At 46.3% G+C, this 19814-nt stretch overlaps 1 protein-coding gene across 1 annotated transcript in view; it reads left to right on the forward strand.

Moving 5' to 3' along the window:
• cog6 (component of oligomeric golgi complex 6) overlaps nt 1-9670 on the forward strand; it is a 31678-nt gene extending 22008 nt beyond the window's left edge. The window contains exons 17-19 of the mRNA XM_053873304.1: nt 1561-1614; nt 2840-2919; nt 4805-9670. Of these exons, the coding sequence (XP_053729279.1) occupies nt 1561-1614; nt 2840-2919; nt 4805-4952 (282 nt within the window). The 3' untranslated portion in view covers nt 4953-9670. The remainder of the gene's footprint in view (nt 1-1560; nt 1615-2839; nt 2920-4804) is intronic.
• The last annotated feature ends 10144 nt before the right edge of the window (nt 9671-19814 follow it).

Raw genomic sequence — 19814 nt, forward strand, 5'->3', positions numbered from 1 at the left:
GCTTGCAGCCACACGGGTTTATCAGCAGCAGCTCATTGACTCGCCACAATGTTTGCTCTGCTTTTATCTCCAGGATTTTTCAGCGTGTTCAAGGAAGCATAAAAATGAAAATGAGTCCATGTTAATCATGTCACAGAATAATCACATTTGAATCTATTTTCAGTTCAGTTTTAATGAAATCATCAATGATATTCAGGCCTGACTGAAATTAAATCAAATCTAATTTTGAAGCAAAGTGGACCGCTTTTTTAAGTCGCTGTTTCGTACCCCTTTTTAAATTCAATTAGCAGATTTGCATTTTCAGAAGTTGAAGTCTCTGCTGGTCTTGTGTTTTATGTGACTCTGGCCGGCCTTCTAGTCATCTGCATCCATCCACTCCCCCAAGGAAGGAGTTCCAGTTTTTTCCAGACATTTTCTGATTTTTCTGCATCACACAAAGATAAAAAAAAAAAATCTTCGGATGATTGTATTGTCTGTGCTGTACCCCAGTAATTTGAACACACCATAAACATCAAGATTTTGTCCAACCACTGAACTAGAAGCTCCTCACCCTCAACAGAAATCTCACTTGATAATGTGATTAAACAAAGAAGAAAGCGCAAGCAATGATGACCTTTTTTAATGGAGAAGTCTTCTAATGAAAAACTGAGATAAATTACGCTGTTTGCTGTATCAAAGTAAAAGCCGCACATGCCAGCGAACCACTGCACGACCATGTGCAGACGGTGATAGGTAGAAGTGAGATTTACTCTTCAGGATTTTAAGTTTTTATTGTTATAAATATATTGTTATCAAACTCCTCCATTTGCTTCCTTTTTTCTCAGTCGGCTTGCTCCTGGATTGGCTACTTTCCAGTCCAGGTCACAGTTTGAGTCGGGAGCAATCAGCTCTTCTCACAGCTTTTTTTTTATCGTGAATATTGAACCCATTTAACATTTGATTGTCAGAGCCGATTATTGGGACAAATTGACTCTTAACACATCTCAGACTGCAGGATTATCTAATAGCATCATGCCATAACAGAATGATAATCTGGTGTTTGCCATCCTTGGTCAGAAAGGGGCAAAATTTGACAAAAAGAGCCTAATGATCCTTATGTGTGTACTGAAAACGTCCTGACCTGCTTCCTCAACTTTGTGGCAAAAAAACTGTACCGTTGGAGTTGCTACAGTGACATCACTTTAAAGGGACTCTGCATCAAACCCCTGGTGCTGTAGTACTAAGTAGTACTATAATGTACTAAGCTGTAGTAGTTTCTTGGGTCAGAAGTTTCCGCTTCAGCCCCTTATTCAGCAATGTGTGGCTGCTGATGCAGCTCAGCATGAAGATTTTTCATTCTGTGTGAAACTCATTCCCTTCTCCAGCGCAGTAATGAATCTCTGTATGCTTCGTGTTGCAGACGTTGCCCTTTTTGTTCAAATATTTTTGAGTTGATTCGTGATTCCTTTCGGCTTTGAGGTGGAAGTATTGTCTGCCGAAAAGAACTCACTTCATTCCTTTTTGGCAGACATCACAGCAACTTTTGATTCAGTCTGATGTCCATCTGTCTTCTCCTCCCAGGGCGCTCTCTCGCTCCTCCCTGGCATGGACGCCTCCTCCATAAAAGCAGCGATGGTGAGCACAAATAAATCCATGATCATATAAATCCACCTAAACATATGTTTGATGTTCACTTTGGTTCCGCTAATCTCTATTGTCCAGACAACAGAGTAATCCTGCTTTCGTCTCTCGTCATGTCTTATCTTGGAATAAACTCAAATCCACTCTCACAGATTTATAAACATTCTTCCATTATTCTGTAATCTGGTAATCTGTGTGGGCCTTAAACCAGATAGATTGAAACAGTCCACTTTCATCTCAACTTTCCTGCCTGTTCAGCACATTTTCTCTTTTTGTCTTTTATTGTTATGCACATTTATAAAACAGCTTGGTTTATGCGTTCATATGGGGATTTGAAATGGTACGTTTTGACTCCTCGCACACATCCTGGTCGTCTCCCTGTCGTCTGGACGCTCTCTCAGGTGTCCATGTTTCAACAATGATTTTAGTGACTCATCCGCAAAAATGACCCACATATTTATTGAACGTTATTCTACGTTTTAAAGCCTGGATATTTTGGGAAAGTCTGTCGTAGAATCTTGAATGCCATCCAGTCAAAAATGTATCCCCTTTTTAAATGCTAATACATGATCCAGTATCAAATACTTCTGTTGTGTCATTGTGTATCTTAAGCAGTCAACCTTAATCTATGCATAGCAATTAAAGCTGCATCTGCCGATTCCCTATAGCATTGTGCCCCAATGCAACGAAAAGGTGAATGTTTAGGACCCGTTGTGGTTATTATATCAACAAAATCCAACGTGCTGGTGCAGCCTGGTTTTGATGTCATGAAGAACTTTCATTCATTGACCCTTGCTAACACACCTGTCCGTTGGCTCATCTTCCAACTCATGCTTCCATTCCTCCCTCCACTCCTCATCCACCGACACTAGTGTCAACCAAGCAACCATTCCTGTGCCACACTCGTGCTGTCCGTCCAGCACGATCCCGCTCGCGTTCCTTGACTCCAATACAGCCATCAGCCCGCCACACTGAACCAACAGGACATTTGTCAGCTCTCCTTTTATCCATCCCTTTCCATCTCGTCCTTCAATACATCCATCGTTGATCCACTAATGCACCATTCGTCATTTGCCCTGCAATATCACATTGTGCACTAGTGATGGCGATAGAGGGCATGATCTGCTCCCCGCTGAAAGACGACGGGGATGGATTCTGGTGTCATGAACAAAATGTTGCAAACTTGGGCTTCAATTTCTAATGAAACGTCCCCCCACAGGTCCAGTTCGACCGGTACCTGTCGTCACCGGACACTCTGGTGATGCCTCAGCTCAACTTCCTGCTCAGCGCCGCCATCAAGTGAGTCATCTCTCTCATTAACTAGCAGCAAACCTGCCATGGAAAACCCGGAGAGATGTAACTCTGAATTCTATTTTCAGCCAGTTAAAAGCACGGCTGACCTAACACTGCCCCGCGCTCGTCGGCCTCGCGGATGAACGCGGTCATTACTGCATTCCAAACAAAACACTCCACTAAACGCATACGGAATTGGGATGCTAAATTGCGAAATCCGCCGACACAGAGCAAACGGAGGACGTCACCACTCCGTATTTGTCTTTGATCAGAAAATGCTTTTAGGCGAGCGCGGCCGGCGCAGCGCCGGGCTCAGGATGAGTCACGTTTACTGGGAAGTGCAGGCGGCTGGAGGAGCACTCTGTACCTCAGGTTAATGTTCTCTATTAATGGACACAAGCACACTGATGGGCAGGACGCCATTAATTAGCTTCTGGTCCATTTCTCACTCACATTGGTTCCCTGAAATCATTCCTCCTCTTTGTCTTTCGCTCTTCTCCCGCCACGTCTCTCACGTCTCTGCTCACCTAAACACACAAAAACACCCTGCGTCGCACTAATGGAGCGCGCAAATAATGGCCAGGCACTTTTTCGACTCCCTCCGTTTCACATTTCATGCATTTGTGGAGCGAGGTGTTGCACGCTGCTCCTGCTTCTCAGTGGACCAATTAAAAATATGGATCTCAAGAGCCTGAGTGGATCCGACGGAGAACACTCCCTCTGTGTCCCTGAGACTGTGGGGTAAACCTCCATCATGTGCTATTCTTGAAGCTCCTCTCTTTGATCCATGAGATCTTCCAACATTAATGATTTTGAATGCAAGCTGAAGTCGCCATTTTGTTTTCTCTTGTGACTTCACACCTCACATGACACGACCACATCATTGAACCGCTCAGAAGTGAGCGGCAGCAGAGAGAGCTGCTGGTCTTAACAAGATTTTGACTCATTAGGCGTCATTTGGATGCCAATGATTCAGGCTCCACTTCTCGAGTCGATCCTCAAGAGTCACCTCACATCAGTCCACATAACACGATTACTGTGTGTAGAGATTCTTTTAACATCAGGATGACTTTGTTTGGCTGTGAATTACTACGTTGCACATGCAACAACAGTCATTTTGCTAACTCCCCAACTACTGTAATGAAGTCTCATGACAAACAGACGCACACAAAAACTCATTTAGAATGTATCTTCTATTCTGCTTTGTCCTCCATGGAATTATTGTATGGACTAAAGTTTAAAGTCTTGATTCAGTGAAAGATTTTAATCAGATTAGATTAGATAATGGCCGTCTAATCTAATACAAAAATGAAACAAATTTTAACTGGAATAGAAGAATTAAGTGTCAAATAAAAACAAATTGGGAAAAAAATGTGCAGGTCTCGAGACAGAAACAAAAACTCAAGACAACAAAACAAAAAAATCTAAAAACTAAAACTACAATGAAGTAGTTTTTTTAAACTTCTAAAATACAGGTAAAACTCGCCAAATAAAAAAAAATCTCTAAATAAAAAAAGCATGTGACAAAAAAGAAGAAAGAAATATGGACTATAAATAATTACGTTTGAGTGTAGAGACTCGCATGAGTCACTTCCGTTGCACATTAGAGGAGCTTTTGATATGCACTGACCCCTGCAGAATGGAGACTCCCACCTGACGGGTCTGAAGATGTTCCAGTCGAGTCCCGCAGAGTCTAGACAGGTTTAGAACTTGACCAAAGACTGTCCTCCCATGTGCAGGTGTTTAACTCGCCCACAGGTGGCAGTGTGGGACATCATTTGTGCCCGCAGTGACCACACTACTCAGCAAGAGTAATGGCAAATTGTTATTTATGACTGAGTAATCACAGCAGGGTTCTGTCTGGTGTTGAATTCCCTCTCTGTCTTCACAGGGAGCAGATCTTCCGTCAGTCCACTGACCTGGTCTGCAGAGCGTACAAGGAGGTGCACGCGGCACTGACCAGCCCTGCAAACAGCTATAGAGAGCCGGAGAACCTGGTGCCGCGCTCGCCCCAGCAGGTTCAGACGCTGCTGTCCTGAGTCTTCGTCAGGGTATTTATACAGCAGAATAAACGTGTACATGAGCGGTTGTAGGTGGGGTTCCTTGTTCCACTGTTTATAGAAGCTCCTCTGAGAGGGAAGGACATTTACATGAGTGTATTTCCAGCTGGAATTCTCACTCATTGTCTGTACTGTGGGAATGTAAAAGTCTTTTTAAATTAATATTATTAAACATTTTATGTCTAAAAAACAAACCTAAATTCATCTTATTTTGCCTTCACACAATGTTGAGGGACCTGTTTGGGTCACTTGATATATCATTAGTGGGTTCTTTCACTGCTCCATTACATTGCCTCAGTGCACTCATTCATTCTTCTGTTCACCACAACATTCATCCTTCCGTCTACCAGCTCATCTTCCCCTTCATCACCTATTCCTCAACCATTCCACCACAAAATGCTCATCCCTGTATAGACAAATCGCCCCAGTTAACACTCTCCACCTCCATCGCTCACATTCTCTCCACCCACGCCTGCACCAGGATACCTATTCATCCCTCTATAACCCAACCGCACTTCAGTCAGTCAGTCAGCAAACTCCCTTAGCTCAAGTGCTAACACTTTTGTCGTCCCCTCAACAGTACACCCATCCATCCTTTCATCCTCCAACACATCCATCTGCCATAGAATCGTCCCCACCATACAGCACTATCAGTCCTCCGACTACAACACTCAACTTTCCCCCATCAACTCCACCACCAACCCTTGCAACTGTCCCTACACTAACCCATCTATCCATCTCTCCTGTTTTAGGACACTCGGTGAACTAAAATGGACGAATGAATGACTGATTCTGGAGTTGCTTCACTGAATGAAATGACTTTTTCTACGCCTTTTGAGGTTAAATCTTCCGTGGCGCTCAGTGAACCAGCGATGAGTGTCTCCAAACTGAACTTTTGATTTCTGCTTCCTGACGTCAGCACTTGTGTCCTCATCTGGGCTGAGTTCCCTGCGACCTCGACAAGTGTAGCATCTGGATCCTGCTGTCGAGATCTGGCGAGCAGTGCGGCGATAACGCCCAGCTGTGTCATGAGGGGCCGTGCTGGCCTACTTGTCTGCTCAGCACGTGAGCGCTTTTCCTGTCACCGCTCCACTAATGAGCCGGCAGATGTGAGCCAGCACTTAGTGGCAGGTACCGGCAAGCAGCCCAGCAAACATTCATCCCATCATCCGCTCCATATGACAGCAGTCGCTGAGCTTTTGAGCGCTGGAGCGTGAGATCTGGGTGAGAGGACAAGGCCCCTTCAGCCGCCCGCTTCACACCTCCATGTCTGATCTGTTACATCAGCAGAATCGGTGAGACACTAAAACTTTTTAAGGACATTTTCAGGCAATCCTGTATTTGGACACTTATATTTTCTTCCACATATACGTAGAGTTTGATGCTGTGGTTGTTTCTTTCCATTTGTTCCGCCATCCGTTTTCTTTGTCTCATTCAAGTTCCTTCTTGTCCGAAGCCTTCAGTAGGGCTCATACATTAACCTCACATATCCTGGGTCTACCCCATGGCCTAGTCCTGGTAGGCCCAGAGAGTCTAGACTCAGAAGAAAGTAGCTGCTCTGTGCTTAATCTTGACCCCTCTGTGGTCAACTTCATTGGGGTACTACCCAAAGTAGCTGTCCCCAGAGTGGAGTAGAGGTCCGCCAGTAGAGCTCTTTCTGCTTCAGGACAGACTGGTGAAGAATGCTTACGACTCACTCACTCTCCATCCTGGTTCCGAGTGAGAACCGCGGATGTCCTGGACAGGACCCCCATGAAAGGAAGTATCAGTTACGCTAAAGGTTGAAAGGACCACCTGCCCCTTTTTTTTTGGATAACAAACCCTGTTATCAGGACTTCGAATGACGAGTTTACACGTCACTTCACGGACGACGCTTCTGCTGATACCTTGACCCAGACTTCATGTTTCCCAGCTCTAATCTTCCTGCTCAGATAACGCCCCATCCAATAGGAAGTTGTTTGCTAATCAATGACTGAATAACGGACTTTGTGCCACTAAGTGGTCAAATCAGAACCGCCGCCGTGCTATCAGGTTTGATTAGACTCACCAACAGGGCCACAGATTATAGGCCGTTGCATAATATCCCAAACAGTGTCGACTTATTATTTTTGCTTCTCGTTTCCAGATCCATCAGTGCAGCTCTGGCACGGCCCAAACTCCTCACCTCTTCAGTTTAGCCCCCTCTTCTGTCTGTAGTCCATTAGACACAAGAACCTTCTCGTATTCTCACTTAAAATAGAGCCCCGTCTCATTGTGACTCCAAAATATCTCGCATTATAAATGCTCTTGGTTGTACTCCACATTGTTTGGAAAGGTTACTCTCAGTCAAAGCCTCTGCTCTGTTGTGTAATCGCTCTATTAGCGCGGGAAAAGGGGGGAAGGGGGGGCCGAAGTACTGACCTGAAACATGAGCGTACATAATGATCTGCTTTCTCATCACAACTGATTATCCGACGACGAGTTAGGGCCATTGATGGGCTTTTGTTTTAAGAAACGATGGAAGAGGGTGCACACCAAGACCTCCGGGTTCAAGGCCGACCAAGTCTTGTAGGGTTTTTGACCCTTAACATAAATGGGAAATCTCATCGGTCAAAGTCTTCAGTGGCAGAGATCAAGCTGGCCATACTTTTTGCAGTGTTGTGCGACTAATATCATAGACACCTGAGCTCAAGTCTCTCGGTTGCCAAGACTGAAAACAAATCTTTTAGCTTAAATCCAGGCAGATTTTTCGTAACCATTATTTTCAGAATTTTAAGAATAAAAACAGAATGAACGGCGTAATAGCAGCGATGCTTTAGTTTAAGACCAAACTTGGTAGGACCAAAGAATTTAGACGAAAATGACATGATCTAAAGCAGTGGTTCTTAACCTTGTTGGAGGCACCGAACCCCACCAGTTTCATATGCTCATTCACCGAACCCTTCTTTAGTAAAAAATAAAATATGATACACTAACTGCAGACTAGACTGAGGGGTGGACCTCTGCGGCGGAGGCTCCACCGAACCCCTGAGACCGACTCAACAAACCCCTAGGGTTCGATCGAACCCAGGTTAAGAACCACTGATCTAAAGGCAAAAAAATCAAGACCACCTTTTGGTTTGTACAGCTGATACATGTCCAGGTCTCAAGGAGGTACGAGACTAGAGCTAAGGTGAAGACTTCATGGGTAGAAACCAAGATACCAGCGCTACTTGATGCGGCCAGATATCCGCACAGCACCAAGACTGTGCAGCGTCAATCCTGAATCAACAATTGTGACTCAGTTACTAGAGAAAAGTTAGGACCACAACTTTGTGGGGGGTAAAACCTAGATAAGACTCTTTTAGAGTTATGAACAAGGTTGCTCTACGACTTTCTAAGGGTTGACCCAAAATAACCCTAAAACTTGAAGGATGTAAAACCGTTGAGGGTTAATCTTAAACAGGATTAAGACTTGAGACTAGTCCAAACCTTAATTCCGTTTCAAGTGTAAACCTCTGAACAGGTCTGATCAAGGATTCTTAATATTGAATATAGGCATCAAGAAATTTGAAGGCTTAAGAAGCGATCGAGGTGTGGAGCAAAAACTATCTCAGAGATAAGATCTACTCATCTGGGAGTGACTTGGTCCTGATGTGCATTTGTCCCGAAGTGATTTCACGACAACAGTGTTTGTGAAGTGTGTGGTGTGGAATAGAGTCTATTCTATTGTTGTCTTCGCTTTCACGTGCCTTCGAAACGCGAGGATCGGCTCGTCCCTCTGACTGATAACTTCTCCACAAAGTCAGCATTTGCTAGTCAGTCATTGGACTCGTTATGAATGCGTGTCCATCTGCCACCGCCGAGTCAGACTCCCCGGCTGACCAGATGCACGTCCAGGTGGCCTGATAAACCATCATTTGAAGCTCCGTGTCCAGTCGTGGGATGAGAGCGGAGCGCGGACATGACTGGTTCTGTCTGGCCACAGATCAGCCAATGGCCGGGTGGAAAAAAAAGCCCGGACCCCCTGACGGTGCCCCAGAATGCTGTACCGAGCTGTGAGTCTCCATTGTGCAAGTCTTCTCCTCCGGGCAGAAACTTGTTTGCTTTTGCTGCTCTGAACACTTTGTCCACAGTCCAACGCCAGAGCGGCCGGTTATTTCTGTACCATTGGTGACGGAGGCGGCCATTGTTGTTGGACCGTGGTCACCCCTGAACCCCCCCAGCCCATCAGAGTAATTGCTGCTAATAGGAAACTGGACTGAGTGGATGTTGATGAGAGTCCCGTCTGTGTTGTGACTCCCAGGATTCAAATCGAGAGATGTTTAGGAATCAAGAGAAAAAGACTTTTTGGAGTCAGGATTAGACTTCGGCTGTGTCCCATTTCTCACCCTAACAATAGCACGTAACACTAGCACTTGGTTTTGAGTGGCCTCCACTATGAAGTGGCCTCCGGCGACGAAGTGAAGTGAGTGACGTCGCGAAGAATTGGGCCAATACTACACAATGTTACGCTTTAAAGACAATGTGTCATTGGCTGCCGTGCTGTTTCCTGCATATCCAGTGTTGGAGACGTTTCGGAAATGCCAGCCCCAATGTTTTTGCAACCTCTTGCATCTGCGTGGATAATCTCACTTGGTTTGGTGAACCAACGGAGAAGAAATGGTCGGAGCCGAAGCCGGCTTCTTTGGTATCCTGGAAATCTATCCACACTTCATATTACCACGTTTCAAGTCAGCTCCCTCGGTTTGAAGGGATCATTTCAAGTGGTGAACAGTGAGTGCCCTCTGTCTTAGGAGTATTGGGACACACTACACCTACACCTGAACGCGCAAAACCCAGTGTTAGGGTCGAAAACGAGTGTTAGGGTGAGAAATGGGACACAGCCTTTTAGTGACATCAACCAAGAAACAGCTTCGATAGGTTCAACTGAAGTCTTGAGTTGGAACATGACTTGGCGATGGGACTATCACTCAAGAGCAAGGCCACTTTCCAGCCTGCCTCTTAAGTCTCCTCCTGGGGGCAGGTCTAAAGGCAGCGGAAAGACAACATGGCAAGTCTACTACATCCTAGCAACTAAAACAATCAGCTTTGCTTCCATTTCACTTCTTGCTGTTGATGAATTGTCCCTCTGTGTGCATCATCTTCCGGATTACCGGAAGGTGGAAAAAGAAAGAGAGGGAGGCCAAAGACCACATGGAGACAACCAGCCATGGAAGATCTAAGTGAGATGGGTGTCAGCAGGCACGGGGCTAGAAGGGCCACCAGAGACCCGAACAAATGAACTCCTTGCCCAATGTTCCGATTGGAACGGGAGGAACTAAGAGAAGAAAGTAAGTGCATCACCGTAAAGTTAGGTTAGGTAAGTTAGATAAGTTAATGTGCCGTGACTGGTTCCTGCAGTTCAGAGTTTCCAACGTTTGATGCAACAATTGTTGCCTGGAAAGTGTTGCTTGAAATGCTCTAAAGCTGCGACTGTTTCGCTCCAAACGTGTCACATCCTCCACTGCCATATTGTAGTGCTGTTGTCGCATGTCACCGCCTTGTTACGTCCATGTGGAAACCGGTCGCTTGAGTCATGTTTGGTGGGAACGTATAGAGCCACTTTAATATTGGTATTACTTGGCATTGAAATATCAATAACCAATAACAAAATATGACATTTCAAACGTGGATTTTTTTCTCCTTTATTTTTTGGTTTTAAGATCAAGACTTTGAATGGGGATGATGAAGATTAGACCAATGCCGTCAATAGACCAGAACCAGGTTGCTAGTTCAAACCAAACCAAAAACAAACCGAGATGATAGACTCAAAGAAGATTCTGGACAAGACCAACAGTTTCAGTTGTGGAGACCAGCTTTAGTCCAAACAATGTAGGGTCCAAACAAGATGAGATTTTCGAGGCTGAGATGGAAACCAAAGCTTCTGCCTGGAAACTCAAGGACTGTAGACCAAGTCTAGGTGTGTAGGTCTGTGCCCGACAGGAAGCTCTGAGTTAGAGAGACCATTTCAAAGGTACGTTTTGGGTTCAACTAACCATCCGATCGTGACTCTCGTGTTTGGCCTTAAAGGACTGAGCGTGACAGCTGTGCCATGGGACTCAGTTTAGTTGTCCTTCGTCCAACTGCGAAGTGACAGATGCGTCCAGAAACTTGGCGCTCGCTCTCGTTGACTAACGCCGTCGCTGATGACTCCGCCAGACTGTCCATCATTACTCACACTGGCTTCTGTCTCATTGGTCCGGGCTTCATCAAAGCAGCGCCGTGCCCCTCCACTCGCCGGCCCCCGGGTGCCTGTATGTTTGTGTATGGCGTCTGCTCTCGTCACCGAGGTCACGGCCGCACTGTCATCCCACTTTCATATGTTCTCACTCCGGAACAGCAAACAAGAGTTTTCTCTTCACACGCTTGTTTTGACGCTCGGTCCAGTTACTGGTGGAAGCTTCCACTTGGCTTGATCCAAAATACTGGCACTCAGGCATGCACGCCGGCCGAAAAAAATTTGACCGCTGACGTAGTAGGTGGCACCTTTTAAGACCTGAAGAGTTTTTCTACCGGACCAAAGCATGTTTCTGATCACAGAGAACAAGCGCTCGGATATTTCGGGTTTCAGACCCAGACAAGAGGAATACCTTCACAGTTCGACCGTGACAACTGAAAAAGACGAAACGGCAAATTAGATTTGGTGTTGGCCAATTCTGGGCCGCCTCAGGGCACTGTTCTCTTTCACACATAGTTTTGAGTTAACTTTGAATTTTGGGTTTGGAAGTTCTCCCTTGTGGTGATGCGGTCGATTACTGACTCTGTCACCTCAACACCGAACTGTTGGCTACGTCACATCAAGCTTGGCGTGAAGCAGACGTGAGGCTTCAACGTAAGCAGCTGACTCACGAACACGAAGCTCAGGAGACAAGAAGGACGCTGTCTCCCTCCTGATATGTGCCTGAAGACGTCACGTCTCCGCAGTCCGCAGCCTCAGGAGATACTCTGCTGCCATTATGACCACTTGAGTGAAAGAATGTGCCAAGAGAAAAACCCCTCTCCAGCAGCAGACCTGGAACATGCTTCGAAGTAATAAGACCATGTTGCTACAGTCACATGACCGAGGTTACATATTTTAACACACATTTTAACAAGCCCCACTTGCTGTGTGAGAGTCTGCAAGTGAAGATCGTCTAAATATTTGAGAGGAAAGTGCATCACGCACAGGCTCTGAAACCCAAAAGTCTCACCATGACTCATTGTATATGTAGCTAGAAGCTATTCTGCTTTGTTGTGATTCTCACTGACCGAGTGTGTGTGTGGACACACGGTGGGGAGTCGGCGTCCAGGCCCACTTCACGTGGTCGGGAAGGTGAGGGGCCATTAGGGGAGAGGTGAGCGTGGGACTGCTGCTCCGGGTTACTCAGTAACCAGGACTCGCTTCTTCCCCTCTTTGGCCTCCGGTTCTGTTTCTGCGCAACCACAACAAACCTCCCACCACAAACAGCTGGACCCGACCCGATCCTGCCCGGCGGTCCGTTTGGAAACACTCGAGCATCATTTACCTTCCCTAATTTGTTTCTGCGACAGAAAAAACGCTCGTGTCAACAACAAAGAGCCACTCCGACCGCCATCTTTATTTATAGCCCGGTATATCATCATCACCACCCACGGCGTGCAATGTCTGCCACCCATGCTGCCGCGGCGCCACAGGTCCGATATGGCGGGATTAAATCTGATCGATGGATTAAATCACGTCCTCCTCTAAGTCAGAAAACGAAACGAGATGATTCTTCAGGTAGAGGAATCATCCCACTTGGGGTCCAGAGGGGTCTGCGTTTTGTCCTGAGGACGATGTGGTCCTGTCATGGGAAAGACAGAGGAACCAAGGGTTCCTCCTGCTGGGTCTCTGGACTTTCTCTTGGAGATAGAAGCTCAGTCATCTGGGTGAGACTCTAACTTGAACTGCTACTCTTTGAGAGACGTTGAGGTGGTCTTGCCTTCTGGATCCTCAGTGAGGTGTTCTGGGGAACTGGGAAGATTCCCTGGGTCAGACCCAGGATGTATCTTGATCAGCCTGGACCCGGGCTCGGACACGAGGACGAACATGTTGGATGTTTAACTCTGCCATCAGTCTGATCGACTCCGCTCTGCGTTGAAGCTGAACTTCCTTCCTGGAGGTTCCAGGGTGGCGTCATGGCCCCTCATCTGAAACCAGCTCGCCCATCTTGCCGTGTTCGTCTCAGAAAGCTCTTGGCTGCACCTGCAGACTTTTCATTGCCAGTGTTCGGGAGGCGACGCCACCTATATGTGTTTCAGGGGAGAACACTGGCTTCTTTTTCATCATGTCTGAGCTGACTGATGTTCAGTGCTCTCGCTCATGGTGTCAACGTGTGTGTGTGTGTGTCAGCAGTTTCCTGTGTTGAAGTTTAACTCAGGAGGCGAAGCATCTGCTGCGTTTCATGAGGCGTCCGCTCGGTCATGTGACCCTTCAACTCCAGTTATGAGCACATTGGATGTTCGAGTGCTTCCTGTTGATGTTGGATGAGATTTAAAGAATAAAGAGTTGGACTCTGAATATCCCGCTACGATGGTGACGTTGTTTTCGTTTGTTTGTTTCTGAGGTTCACTTCTAAAAGGTTGAGTCGTCAGAATTTAAATCAGTTATTTAAACAAAAATAAAAATATCAATAAATTCAAGGGAATTTTTTATGTTTGGGAATGACCTCCAAACACTTTTTATTGAAAATATGGTTTTAAGTGTTACAAGCACCATTTAAAAAAATAATTGAATCAATAAAAAAATTGAATCAGTAAAAAAACAAAAGCAAAACTACTTTTACTATTACTATTTTTGTTTCTGAAATCTGCATCTTGAATTGACTGGACAAAATGATAAGTCGTGGTAGGTTACACAAGCAAAGATATATAGTTTATGAAGTTGACTTTATGTATTAAAAAGGTGGAAGGAAGTGGGTCATTCATCACAAAAATGTCATGTTTTGATAAAGTACAAAGTAGCATTTTAAACGTTGAATGTGGAAAATGATTATAAAAAGAAGGAGCCGTAAACCTAATATAAAAATGATGAGTCATGATGAGATAGAGTGAACAAAGTTTTTGGGCCACTTAATTCATCTTATTTAAAATAAATGCTACTCCCTGTCTTTCAAATAAAGCTGTCAGGAAACCATGAGTCACGAAACAAAGTTGTGTAATCTGGCATCACATGCTCACTGGTTCCTGACGACAGTAAATGGGTCGCGGAGCTCAACAGGTCGGTCCAGAACTGGGCAGGTTTCGTCACAACCGAGCGAGTTTTGGCGCCACTTATTCACGAGAGGGAGTGAACGCCAGTGTGTAAATTCCACTTCTGTTGACATGATATTTGTCGAGACAACAGATGAACTCGGGTCAACTCCTCGTGTGTGTCTGTGTGTGTGTCTGTGTGTGTCTGTGTGTGTGTGTCAGTGCTGGACCACTCCTGCTCATTGTGGTGGCTGAATGAGTGAGAAGTCAATGGAAAGTGTGAGTCACTACAACTCACGGTCATAATATTTAGCTCGGCACCAGCTACGTCCGTGGCTTTATGCTCAGACGGGGAGTGGCCCGCTCTGATGACATCACTAATCCACCCGGCCCACACACTCAGCACGCTACTGCGTCACAGAGACCCAGTCCAGAGCCAGATCTGTCCGCGTTGTGTCCTCGCTCGTGGGTGTGACCTCACAGAGAGAGAGAGGAGCAGGGTGCTACGCTCTTCCCAATGCAATGGTTTAGCTTCACTAAATTAAATTATTTTAAAAAGTGGCTGCAGTTTTGTAAAAGATTAGACAAAACAGTTATTAAAAAAAAAGAATAAATTATACAAATACATGGCAAAATCTTTCCCTCTGTTTTAGAAAGTAATCATCTACTTTTATTACAAATAAAATCCAACTTATAAGGGCTACACTTACTACAATATTATAAAAAAGAATCCAATGTGAGTGGGCAAAATTAAACAAACAAAAATAGAAACATCATATATATATATATATATATATATATATATATATATATATATATATATATATATATATACACAGCTGTCCCAACAAGTATATATATATATATATAATGGGAGCCAAAAATATATATTTAAAAATAAATATTAATGTTGACCCCCTCACAAAATGAAGAAATGAAAAAAAAAACAAAACATGACATCATCCAGGATAATAATTGTGGAATTGATTAAATAAATGATCATACATACATAGTATGAATATTTTGTAATATATCCATGACACTTGTTATCCATATATTAAAACCTGTCCCAGAGAGAATAAAAAACAGACAATAAAATAGTTTTGTTTTTGTAATTGAATTTTTTTTTTTTAATTAAAAAAAGTCATAATTATATGGGTATTCATATACTTCAAAAATATGTATATGGTATAGCTAATTTGGCGCTAACCATTCAGTAGAAAAAGAAGAATCCCAAGTATATTATGAAATATTACTAAAGTAAATGTTAAAAAACAAGTCCATAATCCAAATATCACAGGAATATTAAACTGTTGAATTGGGCGATGGACTTGTGTTCTGTTTTGCTCTGAGAGTGAGTGATGGAACCAGCGGGAGTCCGAGCAGCTGTCCCAACAAGACCGGCGCCGGGGGGCCGTCTCTGACGGGGGTCTGAGAGGAGGGGTCCGAAAACGTTCCCTGGAATGAAAGGTCAGCACTAACTCAACCATCTAAATCAAATCCAGAAACTCTGAGCTGTTTTCACCGGTCCTCACTTCCTGTCATTCAAACGTTCTCTGCGGCCTGGTCACGTGACCTGGACGCCGCACTGGACCTGCAGGAGGAAGTCAGACAGAACTTTGACGAGCCGCTCCTCGCATCGTCCGGCTGGATGATGAATGCGCTCTTTCTCCCTCGCTGACATCCCATAATGAGCTGCAGCCTGTTGTCTGTCGTCTCCGTGGCGACAGCGAAGATAACCGCAACTTTTGTTTTTCGATAAATAGGAAAGTTGTTTGGAAGGTTTTAATTATGGTCGCCATGGCAACGGCGGGATGTTCAGCCGGGCGGACGTGGGTGGTCCAGACTTGTGAGTCAGCAGAACCGGGCTCAGATCTGCAGTCACGACACCAGAACCGTCGTCAGGCTTTGTTTTCCTCCACACGCTCGCAAAGGTTCCTGCTGGTGCCCAACTGCCCATCTGTCGCCGGGCCACACTGACGGAGCCGAGATGTTCCGCCACCGGAGTGGGTTGGGTGGATTCCGATCTCATCAGAACCAGACTGGCACGCCGAGTCTCTCACAGATGATTGAGCGGTTTTATGTGTCAGACGTTGAAGCTCTCTACCCCACGTCTCTAACAGGTGACAGAGCTTCTCAGTTGAGGAGATGAGCCTCCGTCATCATGTCAGGACTGGTTTCTGTGGGATGGTCCCTGGTGTACAACTGACCTCTGAGCCAAATAGAGCTCCAAAGCGTGTGAACGTTCCTGAGTCCCGGTCACCTGAGGAGGTCTGACTCGGTCGCCGGAGGCTCAGGTGTGAGACCTGCTGCTCCTTCACCCTCCAACTAACCATTCTCTCACGGCACCCAAGAACAGGTCGGACCTGAACGCCGGGAGGCTCAGCGGCCGCGGGGCCGGCAAGTCCGGGCACGAGTGGCTCGGTCCCGGCGTCTCCTGGGAGGCTGAGCAGGTGGAAGACTGGAGCTGCTGGTGCGAGTCCCCGAGCTCATCAGCAGACTGCTACTTGACAGGACTCGAGGGAAGGAAACTTTGCAACACAGAAACACGAAATGACTCGTCATCATCTTGAGCGGGTGAAGAACTATTTCCATTTTTAATAGGACTTCACAAGTCACTCAAGTACTTCTACTGTGGCCACGGGTGTTTAATGTCCGACTTGATGCGCCTTGTTGCCACAGTCTGGTTGGTGAGCAGTGCGACTGGTACCTGTCCACATCAACTAGAAAAACAGGCTGAGAAGAGCTTCTCTGACCAGGGACTGAAGCAGGGCCCACCTGTTCTCACACGCCGGTGCGGAGGAGCCCACCCCGGCGAGCGTGGGAGTCCAAGGTTGGCGGCGCTTGAAGTCCGTCTGATACATATCTCGTGTCAGGCCCGGGTCCAGCGCGAAAACAAAAACAGACGTCTCATCGGTGTCAGCTTGGTCTGGTCTGCGGGTGAGAAACGGAGCGGCGCCGCAGAGGCCCGGTGGGTCGCAGCAGCAGGTCGTGTTGTCTCAGCCTACAGCCAGAGATGATGGACAGAGCTGGAGATGCTCCCAGAGAGGACGTGGCAGGTGGCGCCGCCGAGCGAGCCTCCATCTGTGGAGAGGACCCGGAGAAGTATCGCGCCCCAAAACTGACGTCTCATCTCAAAATACCGGTGATACATCATAATATTTACGATAACATCAATCATGGCGCCGCTGTCACCACAAATAAACCAACTTTCTCGTACAGTTCGCCGTCTCACTGTGTTGTCTTGGATTCGCTCCAGCTGTGAGGCGTTCAGGGGCAGCTCTTCGGCTCACTAAAGGCTGGTCATAATGTTTTGCTCAGGTCAACTAAAACGTTGTTCTTCGCACTTATTTTTCCTGTCATGACCACAACAAAACTGGCGGCTTCTGACCCCAGGTGACCAGGTCATGTGACCACTGCACTCCTCTCTGACTCTGATTTCATCCCAAACACATCACTGTTGAGTTTGAGTCTCAGGTCTCCAGCTCTCTGACTGGGATCTAATGGTTCATTAGCTGCTGTGATATGAGCAGGTCACCTCGAGTCTCTGTCCTAACAAGTCCCCAGTGAGACCCCGTGTCGCCCCCCCCCCTCCTCTTCCCCACGGGACCTCAGCACATAATTGCCTCCGCAACTCGTTAATGAGAGCCGGCTCTTTGCTTGATCCCTGCGCTACATCCCATAATTTCATCGCCTAGGTAACGCAGGCCTGCTGCCGGCTGGGAGGAAGGGTCACGTGGGGTTCCTCAGTCAGCAGGTCACTGCGCCTCCACATTGTTGTTGTTTTAAGTTCGATTTTCACTGTTTTAGTTTTGCACCTTTTCTTCTTTTATTTTTTCTTTTTACTCTGATCTTCTCCTGATTCCTTTCTTTACTTTATTTTGATATTGTTAATTTTCGTTTTATGTGATTCAACATCCCACATTTTGAGCCTAATAATATTGTTTTACCTTTTGTTGTTTATTTCAAGTCTCAATTCAAACCTGTTTAGATTTTTTTTTAAAATATCTTTTTGTCATAATATTTCCCTCGGTATTAGTATTTTATTTATTTATTTGTTTTTTTGTTGCTGATTTTACTGCTTGAATCCTTTTAATGCTAGTTTTTGTATCACACGATGCATGAAATGTGAGATTTTGGAAAACCACTGACTTGTCATTTATATTGATTTTATCTTGAAAAATTCCTTCAGTTACTTTGTTTGAAGAACTTTTTTGTTTTGATCAGCAAAAGTTCGTCTCGAAATGAGGCGCTTCAGTCAAGACAGGCTTCTTCGCCCCCCCCCCCCATCCCTGCAACTTCAGTAGATTCTTGACTGCAATGATTTCCCTATTAAATTCCCTATAAAACTTTGATGAAACTGTGTATTGTTTTCCTAAATGATGAGGCTGTGATGCTAATGCTAAGGTCCACACATGCTGGTGAGCTGGTCCTGTGGACGGTGGTTCCAGAGAAAGCCTAGTGTTCCCGGGCTCTTCTCAGAAGCAGCCTTCTAATGACGGGAAGCGACCGGGCTGGAGGTGCATGCCTTTGCACATGGCAGCACAAATTAAAACGCCTCCTGCAGCCCGCCTCCCTAATTCGCTGGCAGGATGCCCCGGCCGCTCCCTCCAATTACAGCCTGGCCCTCCGACATGGCGCTGCCAGCCAGATGATCGACTCCTCCGGCCTCCCAGTCGATAACCCGGGACTCACAAACAATGACATTATTCCAGGACTCTGTTCAGGCCACGCGGTGTCCGGGGGCTTCGGTCGCCTCCTCCGAAAACAGATTTCCCACCGCAGCTTTTGTTTCTCTCGCGCCGTCCATTCCACGTCCAGTTCTGAACAATCGTGGAGCTTTGTCTGAATAAAAGTGTGGACTGAGCTGACGGCAGGCGGGGGCCGCTGCTTCCTCTGCCGTCTCAGGAGAAGTTCGGTGACTCAAAACATGGAGTTCAATAAAGTATGACCGAGGCTACGTTCATTACCAGCAGAAGAGAAAATGTAAACATGACACGGAAGGACAAATAGGATTAAAAACGCCATCAAATAAAGTGTGAGACACAAAGACCGGACGCGGCGCCACAAACAAGCAAGTGTGGGACGAGCCGGTCTTATTTGCGAGCGAGAGGCAGCGGCTCGGCGGTGGCGACTCCTGGACTGGAACACGCTTGTTGTGCTGCCGCCGCGTGTTTGTGTTCTCCGTGTCCTCGGCGCTGCGTAAACACGCCAGTGCAGATGACGGCAGCCCTCGGGCTCAAGTAATCGATACGTCCCCCGAACGTAAACAAGCGTGCGGCACCTTGTGACACACACGAGTCCCGGCCTGATGAATAAGTGCACTTCTGTCCAGCGACACGGTGGAGCAGCGCCGGCCACAACTGCCGGAGACCAGTGGCTCCAAAACTCATGACCTGCTGCTGAATACTGCAGCGCGTGTGTGTGTGTTTGTGAGTTCGGACAGCTATACTTGTGGGGCCCTGTAGCCGGTTCCCACAAGGCTAAGCCTCAACTTGAGGATGAAGACTTCCAAATAAGTGGGTCATTACAACTGTGTTTCAGTTTGGTTCCTTGGAGTCCTGGTTCAGGTTAGCCATGTGTTTTGGACGGTTAGGTTTAGGGGGAGAGGCTGGGGAAAGGTGTGTGTGTGTGTGTATACAGTGTGTGCTC

This window comes from Synchiropus splendidus, chromosome 8 (genome assembly GCF_027744825.2).
Source record: "Synchiropus splendidus isolate RoL2022-P1 chromosome 8, RoL_Sspl_1.0, whole genome shotgun sequence".
Taxonomy (NCBI): Eukaryota; Metazoa; Chordata; class Actinopteri; order Syngnathiformes; family Callionymidae; genus Synchiropus; species Synchiropus splendidus.